The sequence below is a fragment of the Prosopis cineraria genome, unplaced genomic scaffold (genome assembly GCF_029017545.1).
Source record: "Prosopis cineraria cultivar Desert tree isolate PC_DT_omini unplaced genomic scaffold, ASM2901754v1 PC12, whole genome shotgun sequence".
Lineage (NCBI taxonomy): Eukaryota > Viridiplantae > Streptophyta > Magnoliopsida > Fabales > Fabaceae > Prosopis > Prosopis cineraria.
Window position 1 is genome coordinate 17,951,070 of NW_026555343.1, and position 27,643 is coordinate 17,978,712.

At 36.2% G+C, this 27,643-nt stretch overlaps 1 protein-coding gene across 10 annotated transcripts; it reads right to left on the minus strand.

Moving 5' to 3' along the window:
* Positions 1 to 942: 942 nt before the first annotated feature.
* Positions 943 to 27,578, minus strand: LOC129288445 (probable helicase CHR10). Of its 10 annotated transcripts, none has more exons than XM_054925019.1 (16): positions 27,283 to 27,578; positions 18,198 to 18,276; positions 17,949 to 18,109; positions 17,721 to 17,849; positions 17,059 to 17,239; positions 16,584 to 16,719; positions 16,346 to 16,463; positions 9,615 to 9,704; positions 8,894 to 9,001; positions 8,609 to 8,812; positions 4,778 to 4,903; positions 4,029 to 4,690; positions 3,335 to 3,480; positions 2,373 to 2,537; positions 1,363 to 1,477; positions 943 to 1,239 (listed from the first exon to the last, which is right to left on the minus strand). In XM_054925019.1, exons 1-16 carry the CDS (start codon positions 27,412 to 27,414, stop codon positions 1,212 to 1,214), a joined length of 2,580 nt encoding a protein of 859 aa, XP_054780994.1. In that variant the 5' UTR covers positions 27,415 to 27,578; the 3' UTR covers positions 943 to 1,211. The 10 variants fall into 10 exon arrangements, with proteins under 10 accessions (XP_054780994.1, XP_054780999.1, XP_054781000.1 ...); XM_054925024.1 differs by adding an exon at positions 26,801 to 26,808 and having other exon boundaries at positions 943 to 1,477; XM_054925025.1 differs by having other exon boundaries at positions 27,269 to 27,578.
* Positions 27,579 to 27,643: the final 65 nt, after the last annotated feature.

Below are 27,643 nucleotides of genomic sequence, written 5' to 3' on the forward strand. Positions count from 1 at the left end.
TAGGATTTGCGTTCGATTGATGAGCACTGTGCTCATCAAGTTAGAAGCCATCCTGACCTTTCATTTCAATTTTAATTAATTTTTATCGTTCATTTAAGTTAATTAAATATTTTTTATATTTATTCATATAAAAAGTATAAAAAATTTTAAAATTTTCATTACTCTATTCATTATTAATTTGATCAGTACAAATTTAATTTAACAATTTAATTTAATATAAAAAATATTTTACTCCTTTTGTTAAAAAATTTAAAGTATTTTTAATTAAATTTCACCACCTAATAAAGTAGTTACCTACTTTTTAACTAATCTTATCTTTTCATATTTACTCCTATTAAATACCCTACAATAAATATAAAATCATTATTAATATGGGTATTTTTTTTAAAAAAAGACTGATTATGCCTCGAAATATTAAAAATATCTTACATTTTTTAACATCTAACTTTTCAAAACATGCTTTATATTTTTGAACGAAAGGAGTATAATTTTACAATTTAACCATTTAAATAAACTCTAGACAATTCAAATATAATTTCAATGACTTAATTTAATATTAAAAAATTTATTATAAACTTTATAAATTAACTATTTATATGTACTTTAAATAGTTCAAATTTAATATGAAATTTTTTAATTTTTTATTTTAATAAATTTAAAAATTAGTTTAAATGAATGGCAAAAATTATTCTAAGATGAAATGGAGGGTCAGGAACATTGAATGCGGACACCATATACCTAACTATCAAATTGGATTATAATTAACTGTGGTCAGGTCAAGTGAAAACAAGTCAATTTCTCTCACGCAAGGTTGATAGTTTGAATCTTACGGATTGAAAAAAAAATGTTATATTGAAAGCCACCTTTAATTGAATATGACAATGTTCAAATTTAACCATGGGAAGATATCAGATAATTGTATTAAAAAAAAAAAGGATGAAGTTTTTGGCTCTTTCAACATTTCACTGACATTCATATAGTGTTTCGTCAAAATTCAGAATCTTACAAAGCATTCTTCCAAACAAAGAAAGAAAGAGAAGGGGGGGAGGGGGGAATACAAGTGAACTTCATCCTGACTTCCTGAGAATATTCTATTAATCCTGAGAGAGTTCAGTGACTAAGAAAGTGAGAAGAATGTATGCATTATTGGAGGCAGAGCATGATTCCCAAGAACTATCGTCTGAGTTATAAACAAAATATAGTCTTAAGCTTCACTGGGATTGTCGACGATAATAGTATCTGTCAGAAAAATGTTTGAAAATAATTATATGATAGCCAAATGTCCATAGTATACATGCATACATGCATAAGTGTGTGTACATATATATATATATATATAGAGAGAGAGAGAGAGAGGGGTACACATATATCCTGATCCCATGAAGGGAAGCATATTTTCGTAGAAGACGCTCAGTGGTGTACCACTCAGAACGGCCTGATCCATCTTGATAACCTATACGGGGCATGTGGATTGATGCTTTGCAAGGGGGCAAAAAAAGAAAAATGAACGCAATTAGTGTAAGGTCCAATCGTTATATAGACAGAATTTTCATTACTGATTTAGTTTTTAAGTACGTAAAAACAAACTTCAACTAGTAAGACAGTTTAAGAATGAAAAAGATTAGATTTTTATATGCACCATCTATAATGACGTCTAGTCGCTCCTAGCAATCTCTAAGCCCTGCTTTTGATTTCTAAGATCATGTATGACCTTTCCAAGAAAATAGTTTATTAGTTTAACATCATTGATTTACCCTCATAAAGGAATGTTCGAAGGTATTTGTTATGACTCTCATATTGGAGAGCCTCATATATGAAATGAGATCTATAAATTCAAGAGATTCTCTCATCTAACAAGCTAGTTTTTTGGAATGAGTTTGTTATGATTCCCACATCAAAGAGCCTCACAAGATAAGTGTGGTTTATATAATCAAGAGACTCTTCAAATGTCCACTTAGACCACAATATAGAACACTGGTAATTGCTAGATGAAACCTTAATCTCTTACAAAGTTTTCTAATGTATCATTCTGTTAAGAGTAATATATAAAGTAGGGGTGTAGTTAGAAAAACAATTGTAAGAATTACCTAATACCCTATATTTTAGATCAAGTATGGCTTTTAAAAAATGCCTTATATTGTGGATGGGAGGGAGTACCTAATAATAATGAAAAAAATAACAAAACTTGAACCTTTGTTATAAATAAACTATATAGCAGATATAAGATTATTAATACAAGGAGGTAATGCAACAAGAATCAGTATTGCAATGGTAACAAAATGCTGGGACTTGAATCACTGAGAATGGGGAGCAAGAATAATATAAGAACAACAAATTAAACACCAGGCGAAATAAACTCGGAACAATGTTACCGGAATTTTGCTTGGCTGAAAATGCGGCTTTTGATAAGCAGCTTTCCAGGTGGGGAAGCGAGATCGTACTCCGAGGAACTTTACGCCTTGGATTATAAGACTGAACCACAGCTAAAGCAACCCAAACGGGAGTACTTCTATCCATATTTTGTTCATCACGGTCATCTATATGGTAACATAAATTGCATAGTCAAAGTTGAGTTATAACATGTTGGACAAGATGTGGAACCCATAAACAGTTATTCACGTCAGAAAGATTAATTACAGCTAAAATTTAAAACATATTTGATTGTTTTTTAGATATCCAAAGAGACTAAATTCAGAAACCGAATCCAAATAAAGCAGAATGAGTGGAGAATGTGTCTTGAATTGAGCTTAATTTTCCTCGTAGTCATCAAAATTTGTAAAGATTTAGAGACCAATAGTTATTATTGCAGAAAGATAAAATTAATGGTATTTTGCATTGAGTATGCAGTATGCTGTAAAATGATGAGAGTACATATAAGGAACAAAAGTACGCCCTTTTCTTCATGGTCATTATACTAAATTAAAAACATGCCGCACATCTAAAAGATTAAACATGAGGCAGTACAATTTCTGATGCTAGCTCAACAGTCAATATCAACAATTTCTAAGGTTACTTAATTTTACCAGCTCACCATATCAGCTGTTCTACAAAACTATCAAAGTATTATAACGGAGAAAACGGGACAATGAAGTTGAAATCAGTTTAGTCCCCATGTTCTAAAACAAGCAGTGGTAATAAGATCCGAGGCAAGAGATATCTACATATGACAATTATATAATAACAAGTGGGACAATTTCTGCTGTAAAAGTAGATGCAGCAAAGACTGCCTGATAATGGCTCTAAATTAACCAACACGAAGCACCTTAAAGTCTTGCAATTCATTGTGACCTTGCTTGCAATTCTATATTACAAATTACTTAAAGCGAGTTCTAACCTTCAAGCTTTATAAGATGTAGATCCCCGAGATGCAAGTCCCCATGTGCAGAAGCCCGTTCATAGGCAGCACCAATGCTCAAAGAAAGCTTGTTCAGTGCATTAAACATTCCTCCACGGCCCCACTTTCCCGAAGTATCAACACAGCTGTAAAATCCTCAATTAAGCCAGAATAAAAGCCCAAAAAGGATGAAACTCTGGGCAAAATACTTGGACCGTCAATAATTGATCCTATTTTTAGTGCTAAAAAGTTAATAAACTAGGAAGGCTGGGAAAGTACAGTAAGCTAAAAGTCATAAGTGAACAAAAAATCTAAGAAACTCACAAATGCCTTGTTTTCTCGCAAATTCCTGGAGTATTACGTTTTGAACTTACTCTTCAGTGCTAAGAAAAAAAAAAAAAACTAAATGAAACAATATGATTGTCTAATAATTCCTTGTAGATAAAAGGGAGACACACACACACAACAGCATCCTGCATATAATGTTTCAGAAAGCCTTAATGGAACAGTAGTGCAGACCAAAAGCTAATCCATAGCCAATTAACATCAAATGATTAAAAATGTCATGCAAGCAAGGACACTTTTAATATTAGTGTAGAAAGAAAATTAGTTTCTAAGAAAATCAATATAAAAATTAACAGCTTGTCAAAACAGCAGATAAACTGCACGGCTGCAATTATAAAAGAAAGTTGACCTCAATATTATGGCAGGTTCAGATGGACAGACGTTCAATGGATCTGTGCAATCTCCATACACAAAATGAACAGATCCAGCATCTGATGTATTACCACCATCTGGAGTGATGATAGGGTCATTCACATTCAATGAATGGTATCCAAGAGCTTCCCACTTACGCAGCTTCTTTTCTTCCGCTTTCTTCTTTGCAACCTCAAGTTTTAGACGCTTTTCCTCATCCAAGATTCCTCTATTCCTCATCTCCATGATTGAGTCACCACTTGATTTTGGCAGTTCCTCAAATTTTTTAACCCAGGAAAGATAAGAAGCCTCATCAAGACTAGGATCAGAGTTAAAAGAAACAGAAGATCCTTCCTTAGCATTATATGATTCTAGAAGATTTCTAGGGTTGATCTCAAATTTTCTGTCATCCTTGTCAGATATATGTACATCACGCATTGCAATCACCTTGTCAGTCATAGCATTAATTACTGACAAATTCATGTCCCCAAGCTCCCCATCATTATTTTCATTAGGATCAAACATATGTAGGCCAAATATGATGGATTTTAAATCACCAGTCCCAACTCCAGATTTTTGTTCTTCTTCATGTTCCTGAATATCATCACCTATAACATTGAGACTGAGCTGCAATTTCTTCTCTGCCCTCCGCATAATTACCTACTTCATAACAAATTCAAATTCTAAAACAGGAAAATCACCTCTGTTGTCAAGATGTTAAAAAATATATGAAACATAGAAAGACACCTCCTCTGCTGTTATTTCTGTAACAAGGTTTATGCACAACACATGGTTCATCTGGCCAATCCGATGGGCTCGCTGCAATGCCTGTTTGTCTACTTGAGGATTCCAATCTTGCTCATAGAATACAACCTGCAAAATGCAATTACACTAAATTCTCAATATATCTTATATATTCAAAATGTTTCAGCAAATCTGTGAAAAATATGGGATCCCATGGACTTAAATCATATAGCCATATTCCAAGGGTCAATCGTAACACTTCCAATTTCCAGAAAATGGTAAATTGTATTTAAAGCCATTTATTACAACAGCTGCTGTACCACATAAGGCAGATAACAGAAGCAGTAGTTTACATACCTTTCTTAGACAGCAAAGTCAATAACATAAAAGGGGTATTTTAACATCTCAACTAACGCAAAGCCCAAACTTTAATATCACATAAAATATTAATATAAAACAAACGTGCATAAGAGAACTGTCATTGATTACAAAGTTTGCAAGAATCTCAGAACTAACAGAATCTGCATGACATTTGAGATGTTTTCAAATTGAGAATGAGGTTCTTCATTCTTCTTGTGGTCAAGTGTGAGTAAAGAGGTTGAAGAAGTCTACATTAAATAGAATTGGGATGAAAGTGTTTAAATGAAAAAGACTTGTAGCTCTAATGGCATATTATTTTTGGGTCGAGAGATGGTCTCAATTCACCTATATATTTCTTCTCAAAGTCTAATTAAAAAAAAAAAAAAAAAACCTCATGGATTTACCTAATATTTGGGGCTCTCTTGTTCAAAGCCAAGGTTTGATTGTGACAAGAATGAAGAGCGTGGATCAGGTATTGAAATTAGGAGGTGGTCTCTTAGACCAGGTTCGATAGTAAGGCATAGACTGGGCTCCTATGAGGTGGGTTGTGGTCTGAAGAAGATAAAATGTAAGCATGTTTATGGAAGCATTAGATGAATTCAAACTTAAGGAGAGATTTCTGGAATCAAGCTTGAGTAAAATGTGGGAAGAAGTCTTACATTGAATAGAACTAAGTTGAAGAAAAATATACAAACCAAAATGACCATTGACTTAATGCCATATGATTTTGGGTCAAGTGTCAAATCCACTAGTATCTCTTTTTTTTTCCCCAATGTATGGAAAAAAAAAATCCACTAGTATATTTTCTCACAAAATATGATGAAGAAAAATATTAATAGGAACAACCGTAAGTGTAAATACTGAAGACACATGGCTTACAAAAATGTGACAAGGTTAAGCATCAGATTCCCTGGCCAAGAACCATATGAGAGCACAGGTAAGGGGTCAATGCATGTCACTATGTTATGTACTCCCTTGGTCCCTCTTCTTCTAGAAGTATTTTTTGGTCCTTAATAAAAGTGATAGAAAATATGGGAAATATTATTCTAGGAAGAAATAGGTTTCCTTTGTGTTATTTTATTATTTTGTTTCCTTCGTGTTATTGTAATATTTTGTAAGGGGAAATCTAAACATTAGCTTTATATGGACAAGTTATTACGGTTTTCTTCATTGATAGAAAAACTTAGACTAAGCCTTGCACTTGTAATGGCAGATTAGATGAAGGAATGAATTTCTGAGTTATGTGAATGGTCTATCCCTTCAACTCTGCGTCTCTCTCCCTCTCTTCCTTCAGTTCTGGTCTCTCTGTTTCCCCTCCCTCTCTTTCTCATTCTCTCATTTCTCCCTCTCTCTGTTTCTATTTCTCTCTATTTTCTCCCTCTGTTCAGACCTGTACAAGTGTGTATGGGTGAGTTTTACATCAATAAGGCACTTGGTGGGGTATTAATTACATTTTTTCCAATATTACCCCTATTTAAACTCATTAACTATGAGAAAGAATGTAATGCAAATTTGAAAGCTTTTCATTTTAACAGGGGTAAAATTGGAAGTTTTTTATATTTTCAAACAAAGTTAACAACTTAACTCCCTCTCCTTGGTTCCAATGAGGTTGTTAGAGATGCCTTATAATAGAGATTGGAGGGAGTATATAATAGAGAAAGGATACCCATGAAGCATAATTACATGATGTTTATACAACTTTATACTCACAAGTTATTTTGACAAATTTCAGAGTTACAAAAATATGTCTACCTGCAACCAAAGTTAGTTTCTAACAACTGGACTCACGATTAAAGAGTTAGTTTGGACATAGCTTACAATTTCGCATCACAAGTGAAATTGAATTGTTATTGTTAAAGCTCAATCCTCATTTGTTTGAGGCTCTGACATAACCCAGTCAACAACTGAAAAAAAATGGGAAACTTACCCATTTTCCTTCAACAAGCACCCCTCTGATGCGCCCAACACCTGAATGGGCCAGGTTTACAAGAGGAAAAGAACCACTAACCCACTAAAGGTTCAGCACTGTGCTAAGGGTGCCACAACAGATAGCAAGGTGGGCCCAGAGCCCAATGAAGACAAGACAGAAGCTGTTATCTAGGGTTATGTGCCCTAGTGAAAAGGCATTCAGACAAGAGTTTGCTGGAGGGAGAGTGCCCTGCCCTCTCGAATGTCAGGGGAGTAGTAGTTATTGTTTTCTTAGTCCTTGTTCATTTACAATCACTGTGTTGAGGATATTTTCCACTATATTCTATTATAATCAGCTTACTTAGTTACTCTTTTCCTTGTTCTTCTTCCTTTTCCCTATAGAAGAAGATACTGTAACTAGCTATACGAAGAAATTATATTATATTAGCATCACAGTTCCATCATCCTCAATAAAGTTAACTGCCCATTCAAGAAAGAATTGTATTAGAACTTGTTGGCTATGGGTTTGTAATGATTTCATTCAAAATCTGATTATCCCATGTCTATCATAGAGTCAACTTATTTCTTTTTCTTAATTTGACTTCCATGTATGACATTTTCTTTATTCCGTACTTATTCCCTTGTTTTCCTCATTGATTCATGAGGTTGGTCGGCCAATTCTTAGAGTCAACTATTTATATGCACTGCTCTCATTTCAAAATAAGATGAATCAGAATATATATACTTCTGAATTCCAAATTTCCAAGTGATATTAGAGCTTATGACCCCTATTCTCAGATTTATCTAATTTGGTCAAATTATTGCCACCCATTTTGAGGAGGCCAAAAGCCTCTACTCAAGTTGCTGCTCTGCACAGCAAAATCATATTTTTGCCAACCTTTGGAAGCAAGGCTTCTGATTTTCCAGCCATTGAAAACAAATACAGAGTCATGCATATCACCACTCTATTCAGATTGCAAGTAATATAGACATACATTGGCCTAATAAATGACAAAAAAATAGAGCTTAAAAACCATCTCCACCCTATAATTCCTTAGGGAGCTATTTTAGTATCTTCAATGGAAAGAAATAAAAAAAAGGTACAATAGATATTATATATTTCAACAGATGGAAAAAGTACCGGTAGATGAAAAATGTCTCTTTTACCCTTTAATAAAAACAAAAAGTAATAGAAAGAGGTAGCTGTAGTTACTGTTAAATAACGATAATAAAGGTACAATAGATATTATATATTTCAATTTTTGTCCAAAGAAAAGTGAATCTCTTTCCTTCGCACCAGCCAAATTGAGAGTAAGTTCACATGAGCAAGCACATACACTCGTGCATGTACACATGCACAGCGTACATACCCATGCAACCATGCATATGTCAGTGCAGCACACACACAACCCACACACACAAGAGCATGAGCACACATGCTCAAGCGCACACATACACATTTCCATCCCAATATGAAGAATTACATAATAGAAGGCATTTGGAAAACGATTCCATATTTGGAAAGGGGGAAAAAAAAACAGAGCTTAAAGCTTGATGAAACTTAACTGTATCAGCAGCCACAAGATTCAATCCAACTCCCCCAGCTCTTGTCGTGATCAAGAAGACAAAGGCTCCGTTTTGGTCTGCTTCAGAATTCAAAGCTGAATTAGCTGAAGGGCCACTGAAACTTCTTATTGCAGCAAAGCGCTCCTCAGCCCTAACTGACCCATCGAGACGTACATAGGAATATTTTCGCAACTCCAGAAAGTCCTACAAGAATAAAAAAGCATGCAATAAAAAAATTTAACCAGATAAACATAAGAAATTTTATGCGTTTGGTAGGGATCTAACCTGCAAAATATCAAGTGTTTGGGTCATTTGAGCAAAAAGAAGGACATGGTGTCCATAATAATGTAACTTCTGAAGAAGCTGGTCCAGGATCAACAATTTACCGCTGGCCTGGACAGGCAAAAGTTTATAACATTGGGGCAAGCAAGAAATATTTTAAGGGATTAAAATTCTTATGTAAATAAGTAGAGTCGAATGAAAGCAAAAATTGAAGGTAAAATTGAATACTTCCACTCAATTAATATATTATGGAGTTAACTTATTGGAATTTGACAGATTATGCATCATGCTCCATGTTTGTTATATTTTAATTTGGCATTCTATCTGACAGACATGTACATACCTCAGTAACATGTCAGACTTTTGATGCACTTGTTGTGACACGGCAACATATTAATGCTGAAGTGAACTTAATGGTTTGTGGTCAGTAATACCTGACAAACATTATTAATCGTTCATAGCCATACATAAACTTCAAGCGGATTCCCCAAATATATTGTCCGGCTACAGGGGAGACATTACCTCTTTTACTTTAATTTTCATACATTTCTATTATGTCCTTATCTTTCTTTTTAGCAAGTGGGAAATGCAATGCAAAAAGAAAGTTTAGGATAGGGCTCAAAGAGAAATCAACTAATTTGTGAAAGAGTGAATGCCAGAACAAGTTGGAAAGATGCTGATCAATCCCTATTTATCATGTAATAAAATTGACATTAGCAGTTACCTGAACCAGATGTTCACCCTCTTGATAAGGCTCAGGCTCAATGCCTGGAAAAAGATAAGGATGGCTACACGCTTTCCTTAGTTGTATCACCTGCAAAAGTAAATTATATTTCCTTTCCCCTGTTAATGAAAATATAAATGCAAAAACAAAAATACAGCATTGCTATAAAGTAAAATAAGAAAAAGGTAACAATTCCACCACAGGCCAAATGTAATACATAAACAGAATAATATCATCAAGAAACCAACTCTCCCTCAAAGCTTAAGATGATGAGAATGGTTTGTTACACCTTTAACATCCTCCTCATGAGAAAATCCTTCCGGCTTGAAAAATCAAGAAGTAAACCCACTTAAGTCTTGTGATGAAATTAATTATAAGAATGGAAGTGAAAAGGACAAAACTCCTCACTCATCCAAGAAATCTGAGTTTTTAAGAGAGTTTGTCTAGGACAAATGAGAGAGCTTGAAAGAATTACAGGAGTTCACAATCATGCACCCACCTGGTAGGATCCAAGATAGGTAGAGAGAAATAAGTAACATAAATATCTATTAACACATGAAATTAGAATCTAACTTTGTGGATAGAATCGTAATTATTGTAAATATTGTGTCATTTATGAGAGAATATCTGGTAGAATAGTCAAAGATATTAGGATCATTAGTTTTATATTTCCTCTAGAATCCCAATATCCTAGGCTTGATCATGGGGTTTCATTTATTCTAAAATCTGTATATATTGCCTCTGTCCGGATGAATAACAGATATAGCATTCTAAACCACATGGTATTAGAGCCGGATAACTTTCACATCTCCAACGGTGACTCTGACAGCTACAACAACAGTACCTCAGATGACTCGAACTCTTCGCGGCTTACGAGTATGACAATAGACCTGATGTCTAAGACCGTGGGATCCTCGTCGAGAGACTTGAGCAAAGCCAGCAATCCCCACGGGTCAATTGTTGGCTTCAAAGGGTCTTTAGTACTGATCGTAACTGACATACTAAATGGGTCGAACTATCGCGAGTGGACGCAAGCTATCAAGTTAGCAATTGGTGGCAAAGGCAAGATGAATTTCCTCACTAGGGCTGCAAAGATACTCAGTGAAACAGAATCATAGGCCTTCACACAGTGGCACATGGATAATTCGCTCGTCTCCTCTTGGCTTATCAACGCTATGATTCCTGAAATCAAGCGAAGCTTCCTGTTTTTACCCACTGCAACAGATATCTGGGTTGCTGCTCTTGATTCCTATTCTAATGCTAAAGACCTTGCAAAACTGTATGAGTTAAAGACAAAAGCTTAGTCGTTGAAGCAGGGGGAACACACCAAAACAGAGTATTGGCTCGAGATGACGGCAATCTGGCAAGAACTCGACCTCATGTCTGATGAGGAATAGAAAGATCCAAGTGATGGAGTGAAATATAAGGAGAAGATTGAGCATGAATGTGTATTTCAATTCCTGGCTGGACTGAATTCATCACTAGATGATATTTGAAGCAGAATTCTAAGTAGATTACCCCTCCCGTCAACTCAAGAAGTCTTCTTAGAAATTCATCGTGAAACATCTAGGTGCAAGGTAATGTTGCCTGACCCCCTTCCTCCTCCATCCCTACCCTCGAAACCGTCTACGTTGGTTAGTCGCAGCAATGACACCAATCCAAAGGGTAAGAAAGGAAGGCTGACTTGTGAGCACTGTAAGAAGTAGGTCACACTAAAGATGTATGCTGGGACCTACATGGGAAACCACCAAATTGGAAACCAAAGAAGGGAGGGTCTTGTGCCTACCAAGCATCCAATGACAATGACTATGTTGAGTCACCTACCTTCCCTAAGATGGGCCAAGAGCGACTAGGTAAACTTCTTGAGCTGTTAAGCATCTTACAAAAGACTGACTCATCTTAAAAATCCAACCTATTGCTTCTATAGCTCAAAAAGGTACATGGGCTTTCCTCTCTACCTTAAATAACTTTAAATGGATAGTGGATTCTAGTGCATCTGATCACATGACTTGTGATTCTAAGTTATTTAGTACATACACTCCTTGTGCGGGCAATGAAACAATCAACACAGCAAATGGGTCATCCTCTACTATTGCTGGCAGGGGAAGTGTGGTTATATCTGAGCATATGAAATTAGAATTTGTTTTACATGTTCCTTATTTGGCATGCAATCTTCTATCTATTAGTACAATCACAAAACATGCAAACTGTTGGGCTCATTTTTGTTCCACTCATTGTATTTTTCAGGACCTTCTATCGAGGAAAATGATTGACAGTGCTAAGAAACATGATGGTCTTTATTATCTAGATGAATCAACTGTGAGTACCTTGTGGTCTTGCATTCAATGCAATTTAGTTTCTACCTCTGAAAATAAATCCACTATGGATATTATGTTATAGCATAGGAGAATGAGTCACCTAAATTTTCAATATTTGTCTCCTGAACTTTATTCTAATAAAATAACTTCTTTTCATTGTGATGAGTGTGAACTAGCTAAACACCATTGAACTACTTTTCCTCAATCTGAATACAAATCGTCTCATCCTTTTCTATTGTTCATAGTGATTTATGGGGTCCATCACAGATTCCTAATTGAACACATTCAAAATGGTTTGTCATGTTTATTGATGACCACACCAGACTTTGTTGGGTCTATCTATTACGAGACAAAAGTGATGTCTCTTTTGTTTTCTTTGAATTTTATACTATGATCAAAACTCAATTTCATACTTCCATTCAAGTTCTTCACACTGATAATGGTACTGAGTATTTTAATAATCAATTGGGTACTTTTCTCAAGAATAATGGTATCCTCCATAAGAGTACTTGCCCTAACAGTCCCTAACAAAATGGGATTGCTGAAAGAAAAAACTGACACCTTGAGGTTGCTCGAGCATTAATGTTTAAATCTAATGTTCCTAAATATTTCTGGGGGGATGCTATTCTTACTGCCACTTATCTCATTAACCGAATGCCAAGTTGGATTCTCTCTTTCTCCACTCCACTAGACAAACTCAAAGAATCTCTTAATCCATTTCACTTCACATCCTCAATTCCTCTCAAAGTTTTTGGCTGCACATCTTTTGTTCAAATTTCTCAGTACTCTAAACTTGAGCCTCGTGCGGTCAAGTGTGTTTTCTTGGGCTATTCTCCCTCACAAAAGGGGTATTGATGCTATGATCCTACTACTAAACGTCTCTACACCAGTCTTGATGTTACGTTTGTTGAACACAAACCATTCTTTCCAAAACCTTCTATTCAGGGGGAGTGGCATGGTAAATATCAGTTTTTGAAAAGTGAGGGGGAGAGAGTTCCTAAACCTGTTGTGCTACCTGAAACCCAGACACCTTCTTCCATCTCAGCAGGTAAAAGCAAAGACTTTACACTGGTTTATGAACAGAAGAGGAAACATGACAATAATACCATCATGCCCACAGCACTTCCAGAGTCCAATCCGATAGAGGATCCTGAACCCAACCACATGGAACTAGAAGAGGAGGTTGTTAAGGAAGAAACACCTACAAATGATCTAGATTTGCCAATTTCTGTAAGAAAGCAACCTAGATCTTGCACCCAACATCCAATAAAGAAGTATGTGTGTTATAATGCTCTTTCTCCACGGTATAGTGCATTTATTACTAACCTTGATAGGGTGAAGATTCCCAACAATGTTCATGAGGCACTAAAAATACCTGAATGGAGAGATGCATTCCAGGAAGAAATGAAAGCCTTGGAGAAGAATGGCATATGAGAAATTGTGGATCTACCTAAAGGCAAGAAGGTGGTTGGATGCAGGTGGGTGTTTATCCCCAAGTATGATGAAAATGGTAACCTCAACAAACTTAAAGCTAGATTGGTTGCAAGGAGATTTACTCAAACAAAAAGCTTAGATTATAAAGAGACGTTTGCTCCTGTAGCCAAACCAAACACCATTAGAGTGTTATTATCTGTTGCAACTAATCTTGACTAGTAGCTCCAACAATTAGACATTAAAAATGCTTTCCCAAATGGAGAATTGAAAGAGGAAGTATATATGTCACTACCCCCAGGATTTGAAGAAGGAAGAGATGGACAGGTTTGCAAACTCAAGAAGTCGCTTTATGGTTTGAAGCAATCTCCAAGAGCCAAGTTTGACAGGTTCTCTAGAGTGTTGAAGATTGAAGATTACAAACAATGTCTCGCTGATCACACAATGTTCGTTACAAATGAGGAGGGTAAGAGATGTATTCTCATCATGTATGTTGATGATATAATCATTACTGGAGACCATGGAGAAGAAACTATTAGAATTAAAGCAGCTCTTGCAAGAGAATTTGAAGTCAAAGATCTTGGGAAATTAAAATATTTCCTGGGAATGGAAGTTGCTAGATCCAAAAAAAGAGATCTATGTTTCTCAAAGGAAGTACATCCTGGACCTTTTAACAGAGACCAAAATGTTGGGTTGTAAGCCAACCAACACACCAATTGTTGTAAAGAAGAAAAAGAGGACACTGACGAAGGATGAATTAGATGAAGGGGAAGACCTCTCAGATGATGAAGTTGAAGAAGGGAATAATGAACCAGTAGACAAAGAAAGGTACCAAAGACTTGTAGGAAGACTCATATACCTTTCTCACACTAGACTAGATATAGCTTTTGTAGTGAGTATGGCCAGCCAATACATGTGTGATCTAAGGAAAAAACACGTGGAAGCAGTATATAGAATTCTCAGGTATTTGAAAGGGACACCTGATAGGGGGTTGTTCTTTAAGAAGTCAAAACAAAGAACTATAGAGGTCTATACAGGTGCAGATTGGGGAGGAACTCATGCAGATAGAAGGTCTACATCTGGGTATTGCCCTTTCGTATGGGGAAATATAGTAACCTGGAATAGTAAAAAAACAAAGGGTGGTTTCCAAGAGTAGTGCTGAATCTGAATTACGAGCCTTAACTCAAGGAATAATGAAAGAATGATGGTTAAAACATGTAATGGATGAAATACAAGTCAGAGTGGAAGCTCCACTAAAGCTTTATTGTGACAACAAAGCAGCCATCAATATGGCTTTGAATCCTATATGGCATGAAAGGTCCAAGCATGTGAAAATAGACAGACACTTTATAAGAGAAAAAGTGGAAGAGAGAACTATTTGCCTTATATATTTGCCAACCAACCTACAAGCTACAGATGTTTTGACAAAAGGACTTCATGGGTCGGCCTTTAACAACTACATAAGCAAGTTGGATATGATTAACATCTATGATCCAACTTGAGGAGGAGTGTGGATAGAATCGTAATTATTGTAAATATCCTGTGTCATTTATGAGAGAATATCTGGTAGAATACTCAAAGATATTAGGATCATTAGTTTTATATTTACTCTGAAATCCTGATATCTTAGGCTTGATCATGGGATTTCATTTATTCCAAAATCTGTATATATTGCCTCTGTCTCGATGAATAACAGATATAACATTTTGAACCACAAACTTCACAATATTAATAAGAGAATATAGAATTGATAGAAGAAAATAGAAGGAATAAATCTATCAAGATGATATAGAACAAGAATCTCGTTCTATATTTCTCTCAATAGTCACACTTAGGAGAATCTCAAAAGGGCCAAAAGTCTCAAAAGTCTATTTTATTCATCATGTGCCTGCTTTTGAGTTACTAAGCATATTTATAATGCTAAATATAATCTAAAATAATGAATAAAATCCACATAACTAGATGGTAAAATAAAAACTAAATAAAATCTCTTAGAATCTAGATCTAATACTAAATAAAATCTAAATAACTAAATGCTTGAATAAAATCTAAATAACTAGATGTTTAGATAAATATCTAAATAAATATCTCAATAAAATCTAGATAACTAAACATCTAAATAAAATCTAAAATATTATTAAATAGAAAATATCTAAAATAAAATAAAATAATGTTTATTCCAAATATATTTCTAACTTCTCAAATTACCCATTATCCCACCATAATCAGTACTCTGCCACCACCAAATTCGAATGAATGTGCCTTATACATATATGAAAATTCAATTATACTATCAAAGAATAACGCTACCACCAGTCCTTTTTATAAGAAACTTGCAACAACATTGCTGTAAATTAATGAAATTAGTTAATATTAGTTATATCTTGTGCAATTTCAAAATTACCCTCAATTTAAGTCATGCTTTGAGGCCTGTTCACAATCTTTGAATTTAATTTAGCATCCACATTTAATAGGGGAATCCCAAGATAGTGATAGAAGAATATAAATGTGTTAAAATATAATTAGTTAATATCACAGAAATCCAAGCCACCTTTTCATATGTTCCACTTCAGAATTGTATTGGAAATGCAAGACAGTGCACTCACTATCAAAACAAAACATATCACACTCAAGATAATTATTTTTATGAGGCCGCAATGAAATCAATCTGTGTCTCCAATCTATAACTGAACAAATTATGACAAGCTCAACATTAATAAGTGTATTATAAGCCATATATAAAAATCACAAGTTCTGATGGCAATAAACAAAAAAAAAAAATTGTAGTTTGACCATAAAAAATGCAAATACTTTCAATCAATCTCTAAAGCAGGAAAACAAGACTGTTTACAATTCTGTTAAGCTAAACAAATGCTACATCAAAATTCAATTCGCATCACCTCAAGTAACAAATGGAACAATAGAAATTGCTCTACCCCTGCAGAAAACGGAGAAAAAGAAGAGCTTGAATGCTTGGCTTACAATATTCTGCAGAGACTGATGATTTGAAGTTCCAGAAGATAGGGCAAGTAACTTAGGAAGCTCCTTTCTCAAAATTGACATGTAGACCTTTTTCTGCAGGCCCACTAGGGGTGCCATACTGTCAAATATTTCAACATTCAAAAGTGATGACTTTGAAGTTCTAGTTATCACTTATCAGAAAATAAAGCATGAATTTCCATTTAATTGTTTGTAAATGCTAATTCAAAATTTAACATACACAGTTATCTCAGTGAGGGATGGTAGCACGAGAGTTCCACTCTCTATAAGCTTTGACTTGGTCCGTCGAAGCATAAAAGCTCCTAATATACATTTCAGTATTTTAAGTTGCTCCTTTACCTTCACTGCATTTTGAACTGTTCAGAAACACTAACTGCAGAAGTTAGAGCGAGACAACCATGACATGTAAATCCTGTTTCATGCTAATTAAGCTACTTTTACACCATCACAGGTCATTCAATTGGATGAAAAGTTTTCCAACTTATGATAAGGATCTCATAATACTTTTTCTAATAAATGCAAAATTTGGAGCATATTAACTCTAAAAAAAAATTAGTTCCCTTAAAATCTGTAAACCCTTGATCAGAAGAAGGCACATCAAGATCAACATCCAATAAAGCATTCATATTTCAGATACTAGAAGTTTGCATCCCTCTTCTGGAATAATAAAAAATAAAAATATGAATAATAATAACCTGATGCAGGATCACTGATGTCCTTGAATGCCGAAAGGAACTGTTCTAGCGTACCAAAGACAGAAGGCATACAAAAATACATCAATGCCCACAGTTCAGAAAGATTGTTCTGAATTGGTGTACCAGTCATCAACAACCGTCTTGGCATGACATAGCACTCTTTGAGAACATTGTATAAAACCTGTTAAAGAGTCAGCATTTCAGAAGAAAGCACCAATAATCTTAGCAAAGGGTAATTAAAATGTCATTTTAAGTTCAGAATTACATTGTCTAATTTTTATCAACAAGCCAATATGTTATATATAAACAACTAGTGGGTCAAAAAAGGTTGACCAAGTGAGATATCTGACATCTTAAATAGATAATATTACATTTATTACCAGCTACCAAGGATTTTTTATTTTGGCTCTAATTTTGCAACATTTTCAATTTAATTACAAATTTAACATATAAAAAATTAAAAATGTAAATGAAAAAACTATTTAACATACAGGTAAGTTTATCCAGCCATACCCAGTCTGGTGATACCAAATACATATTCAATAGAAGACATAATGATTATTGTTCCATAAAACTGACAAATAATTCAACAAGTTTAAAATACAAAAGCATAAATTTAACTAAATACTATACATGGCCATTTTATAGTGTCTTCAACTTACACTTGAAGGGTTTTTAAGTCTTTGAGCTTCATCAATAATTGCATAATGCCATGGTATTTGAGAAAGAAAATCCTGATCGATCAGTGCTATGTCATAAGTTGTTAATAGGATGTTAAAAGGTAACAACGCCTAGCAAGGAATTCAGTTGCAAAATATATTAATATACATAAACATAATAAAATGAAAATCAGTTAACATACAAATGAACAGGTGAGTCTCTGCACTTACATTGACTGCTGTCGACTGTCCCTTTACATGCTCATGAATATTCCTCCGTAGGCTGCATCTGTATTCTTTCCCTCCAACATATTTGATTACTTTTAGTTTGGGGGCAAATTTAACTATCTCTGAAACCCATCCATCTGTTACACTTAGAGGACATAAAACCACTGCAAAAGGTAAAAGAAAATAAGGAAAGCAAAAGATATGGGGCAGGAAAAGTTAACGTTTTCAAACAAACAAGGTTTCTTCACTCACAAAATGGTCCAACTGACAATTGACACTCTTTTAAATAGCTCAATAAGGAGATAGCTTGCAATGTCTTGCCCAGTCCCATCTGCCAATGATTAACATGCAGCACAGAAAAATAAAAATATATATAAAAAAAATGTTCTCCGTTGTATCCTAACAAAATGATTATGACCGAGATTTTTCAACGTTGCATCTACTTAACCCGGAAAGGGAAGGTAAAATAAAAAATCAAGCACATCACCAACTGCTTGAATCAATATAACAGAGCTCAGTGTATGTGAACAAATGCAATAAAATAATACACAGCAATGAAGCAGAACATAAGAAGCTGGGAAGCACGGATATGTGCAAAATCCCACTGTGCCTGTGTCAGATATATATCTGACACGGACATGCGTTCAGGATGCGGAAATGCCGTGTCTACTTCTCCAGTTTTATTTTCCACCAGAGACACAAGAGCAAAAAAATAACTTATGTATGTCATGAGGAAAAGAATATGGTATCATAAGGAAACATAGCAACAGCTTAGCTTCTGGATTCGATCTTAAGAAAGAAAGGATAAGAGGGAAGAAAACTGATAGGATTGCTTTTGCTGCCCAAACCTACAAAAGGAGAACTAAGAAGAAGCGTGAAAAAGGAAAGATGCCTTCAGATGGTCAAAACGTTGACCTGACCTCTCCAACTATTATGGAGCAAAGAAATACCAACTAAAGCTGCTTTAAAGTTTCTTTTGACCTAGCTTAGGAGAGGGTTCTTTTTGGAGTCCGTGACAGCTATATCTTAGGTTTATAGTTGTGCTTGAGGTCCCCAAGTGGGTTATGTCATTTTTGTATTCTGAGTGTGGGAAGGAGAGGACTGGCCTCTCGAGAGCCAACAAGTGTTATGTATTAAGGGTGATTGTATTTACTTTAGTTGCTGTGATTTACCATTGAACCAAAGAAATAGGGTTTTATAACAAATCAAGGAGTCCCTCTTGTAACTCTGATTCGGCATCTTATCATATCAATCTTAAAACCTCAGGATTTCCCTTATTTTGTGCTCTGCTGTTGCGTACTTGCTGTTTTCTGGTTCATTAATACAAAGGGTCTCATCATTTGGTATCAGAGCCTCGTTGTCAGCGGTTCCGAAAAGGGCTACCCACAAAGGGGTCTAACCGAAAGGAGACCGAGTTAAGTACTGTGGGGTGCAGCAATCGGGACGTCGGCTTTCCATAGAGGGCCAATTGATAAAGACTTGGTAGTATGGGATACCAAGTCCTACATTGAGTAGTATGGGATGCTCAATAGGGTATATAAGTGAGTTGGTTTTCCCACTTCAATAACTAGCTTTTGGAGTAAGGTTCCCCATCCCACTTAGGTACCCATCATTTGACATCAAAGCAGTGAGATCTTAGGGGGTTACACAGATCACTGTGATAATGAATGAGTGCGTGCAACATGCAAATCCGGATGTGCAGGAGCTAAAGGAGATAGTAGATGTGTTGACAAGAGATATAATCACCATCAAGAAGACACTAGAGAAGACGAATAAGGCATTAGGACTAATACAGAGAACAATGGCCGAAACTCATGTACAAGAACAAGAGGCCGGTAACCATAGGGACGCGTGTGGGAGTAACCCACATGGTGAGAGGGATGGTGGAAAGTATAGAAGATTAGAGTTACCTGTTTTTGCTGGAGAAGACCCATTGGGCTAGCTTTTCTGGGTGGAACGCTACTTCCTGGTCAACACCATGGCAGAGCAAGAAAAGATAGAAGCTGTGATGGTCTATCTTAAAGGGAGAGCACTTAATTGGTACCAATGGATTGACACACAAACCCCATTGCAAAGCTGGGCTAAATTCAAAAGCAAGTTGCTACGCAAATTTCATTTTACTCAACGTGGGGGGGAATATGAGATGTTTTTTTCAGCGAAGCAAGAACACACTGTGCTAGAGTATGTGGAGGAATTTGAGCGTTTATCCGCACCATTAAGGGAAGCTTCAGAGGAGTGTCTCATCGGCGCTTTTCAAAATGGGTTGAGGATTGAAGTCAAAGCGGAATTGAGGCTCACCCCGTGAAGTTATTGAATCTACTCTGTGCGTACCAGATACTTGAGGAAGACAAAGGTCCACAGAGACTTGGGTTTCAATGGTATCCATCTGGGCCTAAAACTAACCAGGCCCAACCTTATTTCTCACATGTAACACACATACCAAAAGCGAGCAAGACCACAATCACTGCAAGTTCACCATACGTGACCACTGAAGCAAACAAGAAGGCCAAAACGAAAACAGGGGAGTCAAAGTTTCAGGGCAATTCGGCGAGTTCATCCACCTTTCAGCGGGGAGGCTTTTCTTAAAGACTCTCAGATGCTAAAGATTAATCGCCGAAGGGAGCTGGGACTTTGTTTCAAATGCGGAGACAAATTTGGCCCGAATCATCAATGCAAAAACAAACACTACCAAGTAATGTTATTGGAAATGAATTTTGAAAAAGACGCAGAGGGTACCGAGAGTACGCAAGAACTGGAAAGAGAGTGCAATGGGGAAGAGGAAGAAGCCACACATATGGAACTTTCTCTAAACTCCATAGCTGGATGTGGTGACAACCACACCATGAAGGTAAGAGGCTGAATTGGGGAAGAAGAAATTGTCATCCACAATTTCATCTCGGAGGAACTACGCAGCAAAAACGATTTCCCAATGGATGAGATATCAGAGTACACAATTACAGTAGGAGATGGGTACACTCTTAAACGGAAGCAATGCTGTAAGGACCTCCACTTGAAGGTACAGGGCATTGACATAATTCAAACATTCTACCCTTTTCCTCTAAATAGCATTTCATTGTCTTGGTTATAGAGTGGCTTAAATCACTAGCTGATGTAAAAATGAACTGGAGTTTATTGACTATGAAATTTGGCTAGAAAAACAACCGAGTTTGTTTACAAGGTGATCCCACCTTATCAAAAAATTAGACTATTCTTAAGTCTCTAATGCATTCTATGAAGGAGGGGGAGGGGTATTTAATTGAGTATAAAGGATTGATAGGGGAGAATGGAGAACCCGTAAGTCTAGCCCCAAAAATAGAGGAGTTGTTGCAACAATTTCCAATAGTGTGTCAAGCTCTCGAAGGATTACCACCTCCACGAGCCAAGGATCATGCTATAACCATCAAACCTAGCAAGCAACCACCAAATATAAGAATGAGATAGAAAATATGGTGAAAGATATGTTGAAGACAGGGATTAAACAAGCTAGCAACAGCCCTTACTCCAGTCCTGTTTTGCTGGTGAAAAAGAAGGATGGAAGCTGAAAGTTTTGTGTTGATTACAGGGCCTTGAATAAGATTACAGTACTCAACAAATTTCCAATTCCTGCCATTGATGAATTGCTAGATGAATTAAAGGGAGCTACTGTGTTTTCAAAGCTGGATTTGAAATCCGGATACCATCAAATACGAATCAAAGCTGGTGATGAGCACAAAACTGCTTTCCAAATGCACGAGAGCCATTATGAATTTAAGGTGATGCCTTTTGGCTTGACTAATGCCCCTTCAACTTTTCAATCATTGATGAATGAGGTATTTAGAGAGCATTTACATAAGTTTGTGCTAGTGTTTTTTAATGATATCCTCATTTACAACACTGATTTAGATTCCCATTTAAAGCATTTAAATGTGGTACTAACATGCTTGAAAGAAAATCAATTGGTGATTAACTTGAAGAAATGTAGTTTTGCTCAACCAAGAATTGAGTATCTTGGTCATATCATTTTGAAGGAAGGAGTCCAAGCTGACCTAGAAAAAATTGACAGCATATTGAAATGGCCTAAGCCCAAGAATGTGAAAGCCTTGCCAGGGTTCTTAGGGCTGACCGGGTATTATCGGCAGTTTGTCAAAAACTATGGCAAAATAGCAAGTCCACTCATAGATTTACTTAAAAAAGATGCCTTCAATGGACTCAAGAAGCCGAACAAGCCTTTGAACAGCTCAAAACAGCAATGACCACTCTTCCGGTCCTTGCCATGCCAGACTTTGCCGCTCCTTTTGAACTCGAAATGGATGCCTCTGGGTCTGGCATAGGCGCTGTACTGATGCAACAGGGGCAGCCCGTAGCATACTATAGCCAAAGACTTTCTAATAGGGCGCAACAATGCTCTATCTATGAGAAGGAGCTCATGGCTGTTGTCATGGCAATCAAGAAATGGCGACATTATTTATGGGGACAGAAATTCACTATCCGCACTGATCAAAAGGCTTTGAAGTACCTCCTGGAGCAGAGAATAGTTGAAGAAAATCAACAAAAGTGGGTTTCAAAACTCATGGGTTTCAAATTTGAGATTGTCTACAAGCCCGGGAAGGAGAATAGGGCTGCGGATACTCTTTCCAAGCAAGAAGAACCTATGGAACTGTTCGGCTTCTCCCTATGGCAGCATGATGACATTGAAGAGTGGGAGAAAGAGGTTCAATTAGACCCCAAGCTACATCAAATTCTACAGCAGCTCATTGCCAAGCCATAAAGTGTGGAAGGGAACAGCTTAAAGAAAGGGTGCTTATGCTATTCTATTGCCTTATTAATGCAGGATTTTCATAATTCACCGGTTGGCGGACACTCCAGCTATCTTCACACCTACAAAGATTGGCTAATGTAGTATATTGGGAAGACATGAAGAAAGATATCCAGCTTTATGTGGCACAATGTGATGTTTGTCAAAAAAAATAAATAAATACCAAGCTTTATCTCCAGCAGAACTCTTGCAACCTCTCACTATTCCACAAAGCATATGGGAGGATATTAGCATGGATTTTATTACTAGGCTCCCTAAATCCAAGAGTTATGACACCATTCTTCTTGTTGTTGATAGGCCCACTAAATATGCCCATTTTCTGCCCTTAGCTCACCCATTCACTGCTAAGGATGTTGCTGAAATTTTTGTCTCCGAGATCGTTAAGTTGTATGGCTTCCCAAGAACAATTGTTTCCGACCGAGATAGGGTGTTTATCAGCCAATTTTGGAAGGAGTTGTTTAAGCAAGTGGGCACCCAATTATGTCTTAGCTCCGCTTACCATCCAGAATCCGATGGCCAAACCGAGGTGCTAAATCGAGGATTAGAGACATATTTACGTTGTTTTACCAATGAGAAACCAAATCAGTGGGGTAAGTGGTTATCTTGGGCTGAATATTGGTACAACACTTCATACCAAAGTGCTGCCAACATGACTCCCTTCAAGGCTGTTTATGGAAGAGACCCCCTTACTTTCCTCAAGTTGAGTGAAGAGCCATCCACTCTTGAAGCTGTCAATGAACAAGTTCAAGCCAGGAATCTGATCATTGCCACTTTGAAGGAAAATTTACTGCAGGCATAGTGCACGATGAAAGAGCAAGCCAACAAACATAAAAGGGATGTTCAATTTGAAGTAGGGGATCAAGTTTATGTCAAAATCAGACCTTATCAACTGCAATCCCTGGCCAAACGGATCAACGAGAAGCTTAGTCCTCACTTTTATGGACCCTTCAAGATCTTAGAGAGGGTGGGGACAGTGGCATACTGGCTGGAACTACCCCCTACTGCATGTATTCACCCTGTTTTTCACGTTTCCAACCTTAAGAGGGCTGTACATGCTGCAGCAATCACTCCCATTCTACCTACAGCATTGTCGGAAGATTTAGAATTGCAAGTGCAGCCTCAGGACATTCTCAAAGTCAGGAAACTCTTAAATGGACAATGTGAAGTACTTGTGAAACGGCAAGATATGCAGGATTTTGAGAATAGTTGGGAGAATGCTGAGACAATTTCTAAGCAATTCCCTGATTTTCACCTTGAGGACAAGGTGAAACTTTTAGGAGAGGGTAATGATAGGATTGCTTTTGCTACCCAGACCTACAAAAGGAGAACTAAGAAGAAGCATGAAAAAAGAAAGATGCCTTCAAATGGTCAGAACGTTGACCTGACCTCTCCAACTATTCTGGAGCAAGGAAATACCAACTAAGGCTGCTTTTAAGTTGCTTTTGACCTGGCCTAGGAGAGGGTTCTTTTTGGAGTCCGTGACAGCTATCTCTTGGGTTTATAGTTGTGCTTGAGGTCCCCAAGTGGGTTATGTCATTTTTGTATTCTGAGTGTGGGAAGGAGAGGACTGGCCTCTCGAAAGCCAGAAAGTGTTCTGTATTAGGGGTGATTGTGTTTACTTTAGCTGCTGTGATTTACCATTGAACCAAGGGAATAGGGTTTTATACTGAATTAAGGAGTCCCTCTTGTAACTCTGATTCAGCATCTTATCATATCAATCTTAAAACCTCAGGATTTCCCTTATTTTGTGCTCTGCTGTTGCGTATTTGCTGTTTTCTGGTTCATTAATACAAAGGGTCTCATCAAAAACTAAACAAAAAGGAACAGAAAATAAAAATGAATATTGGACACCAAATTGGAAATAATGGAAACTGAAGACAGAGAACCAATGGAGACAAAATATGGGGGGAGTCGTTGGCTTCTAGTCATCCTTGAAATCACAACAATAAACATGATTTCAAGGACACACAACTAACTTGCACACACGAACAGTATAAGTACTACTAAATAGTATTGTCAGAGCCATCTAGCATCTAAGCATTTATTTTACCATTAATTGCATCGACTTATAAATTATAATACATGAGGTGGTATAAGGTTGGATAAAATTAAAATTTATTTATTCAGACAAAGAAACCATTACACATAAAAGTGATATACTATTGAAAAACAATGGTGGTGGTAGAAACAACATTAAGTGGCAGTGGTGTGAATGCTGATGGTAGTTATGACAGTTCTGGAAGTAGTTGGTGGCAATGACAATTGTTACTCATGGTAGAGTCTTCTCATGCCACAACTATGGCATCTTAGATATATAAATAAACTAGAGCAAGAATTTTTTTCGCTTTTATCAAATATCTTGCACAAAATTCTCAATCAGGACCAACCTTACTCCCCTTTGGTACATAACATAATGCAATAACAATCATACAAAATCTCAAACAATAAGCTTATACAATCAGTCATGCACAACAAACATCATAACAAGTTACAATGTGTTAGTTTATACATGGACAAACTGACACAGACATGGTGAGACCAAAAACAAAAAAAGAATGAAAATATCCACTGTAATTATAAGTGTCAATAGTGTCATATCTTATAATACAAGCGTCACACATGTATTGAACAAAGACACAACCACTTTTTTGCCAAACCATGAGTCTCCCAACCATAATGCAAGTAGTGCAGAATGGAATATGCAAAAGATTGTTATTTTTATTCTTTTATAATGAAATTATCATTAGGATTTTGGCTTGTAATTAGAAATTAGGGGTAATTTAGTGTTTAAAATCAGCCATTTAGTAAGAGTTCCAATGTGTTCTTTTCAGCTACAATAGATTTTTTCTAATTAGAATTGCTATAAATAGACCCAAAGTCATTCGTAGAGAATTACCTTCATCACATTATATTACAAAATAGAATTACCAAGTTTTATTTATTGCTGATCTTCATATTCTACATCACAAGGTCTACTAATGACGACAACAAGCAATCTTCCTTGAACTACTAAGGGTAAAAAAATAAAATGGTCCCTAGACTATATGTCCAAAAGTGTCTAGGACCCCAAACTCATTTTTTGTGCAATGTTCTCTTTTAATTTTTGAAAGCAGTGCAATCTGGCATTTGCTGTTAACAATGTTAACTTTGACAATTAGTTAGACATAAAATAACAGAAAAGAATCTAAAAAACAACAAAAAATGATCAAAAATTACGGTAAAGAACCCAAAAATTACAGACAAGGATTCAAAAAATTATAAACAAGAACCAAGAAAAATTTATTGGTCTTTTTATGTAATTTTTGAGGTCTTTTTTTGTCATTCTCTAGTCAACAAACAGTCAAAGTTTACTTTGTTAATAATAGGGGCCAAATTACACCGTTTTCAAAAGTTAAAGAAAAACACTACACCAAAAAAAAAAAAAAAAAGTTTTGGGTCACAGACGCTTCTGAACATATAATTTAAAAGCCAATTTTCTCTTTCACATAAAAATTAATAGTAATTGAGTGCAACAATTCAGTTAAAATGGTTATCAACAAGATCCTCTTCTTGAAGATCCAATGTGCTTAACAACTTAAGTGTTTTCTCGAGCATATTAAATATTGAAGTTAATTTTCAACATTATAGCACCACCTTCTCCTTTCTTATATTTGATGCTTTCTTCATGGAATTTCTATATGCCATCATTCATAGCAGAGAAACTCATCTTTAGCTTCCACTGTCTTTAACAAGGCAGCGCAAAACCTTTCCATGATTCAGCTAGAAGAGTAAAATCCTTACTAGTCCTCCGAACACGCTCAAATAGTATATCAAATACAACAGAGAGTTTTCATCCTTCCCACCAACAATTTTTAGTAGCAGTTAATGAATTTCATGGAGCATAAAGTTTCTCCTATATTGAGTATCTATTTATTTCACAGGATGAAAGCAACAGCAAAGAATTACCAGAAAATTCACTTCGTAAAGGGCGAATTTCTTAATTGTTAGACCAATCAGATACCAAATATTTTCCCTTTCCAATAACTGATTAGTCTCCAATATTAAATTGAAGGAAGATTACCTCATCCCCTGCAAATAAAGGTGACATTTTGATCACTACATGATGAAGTTGTTTCCTTAGTGGGGGGGAAAAAAATCTAATGCAGCTAAAATTAAATTAGCCATTCGATATAGTCAATGCTTCGAAGACCAATGTAACAAGTTAACAGACTGGTCCACCAAATAGTTTATTTTCCTTACGTACGAGAAATGGAAATAAAATCACAGACAAAACTAAGAAATAATCACGAACGGAGTTTTATTAAACCGATATTGATCACTGGAAAAGAAGATGAATTGATGTATTTACATCTATTCAAATGTTCATATTGCCTTTCCCCAAAAAATAGTGCAAACTTCCATATATTTCATTCGCTCTTGAACAATACAACATTTCAAAAGAGAAACTCCTCAAACCAAAACATCCCAATTCTTAGTTTAAATTTCTCAGACCTTCTGAGCAACCCAAACACAGAGAAAAAGAGATTACAGATGAAATCTCACCGAGGAGAACGTTGACGCCAAGTTTATATCTTCGTATGAGCCACGAAACTCCCTCCACCTGGTGGGGTTTAAGGGTCGCCTTGATCCCAAGCTCTTGAGGGTGAAGCGGCGCGTCGGCGTCGCAGGCGTCATGTTCAAGTACGACTTTCGCCACAACTTGGAGCCTCTGTCGATAGTTCATATTCAAGTACTGAAAGAACCGGTGAATGCGAATTCTGAAACCCGATGCGGGAACTGTGAGAGTGAAATGGGGCTCTAGTGAGTTGCGAGCTGCGAAGTTTAAAAGAAACAACTTCGCGAGGGAATGGCTCAACGTACCGACAGAAAGAGCCTTCCCGTGTGAATTTTGTCCCGTCACTGT

Excerpts from the sequence above, each read along its gene's own strand:
- LOC129288445 (XM_054925024.1), bottom strand. The coding sequence starts at position 27,463 with ATGAACTATCGACAGAGGCTCCAAGTTGTGGCGAAAGTCGTACTTGAA. Across the intron at positions 16,464-16,583 it reads TCCCTCACTGAGATAACTGT|TATGGCACCCCTAGTGGGCC; the intron begins GTATGTTAAATT and ends AATATTTGACAG. Across the intron at positions 9,705-16,345 it reads ATCAGTCTCTGCAGAATATT|GTGATACAACTAAGGAAAGC; the intron begins GTAAGCCAAGCA and ends TTACTTTTGCAG.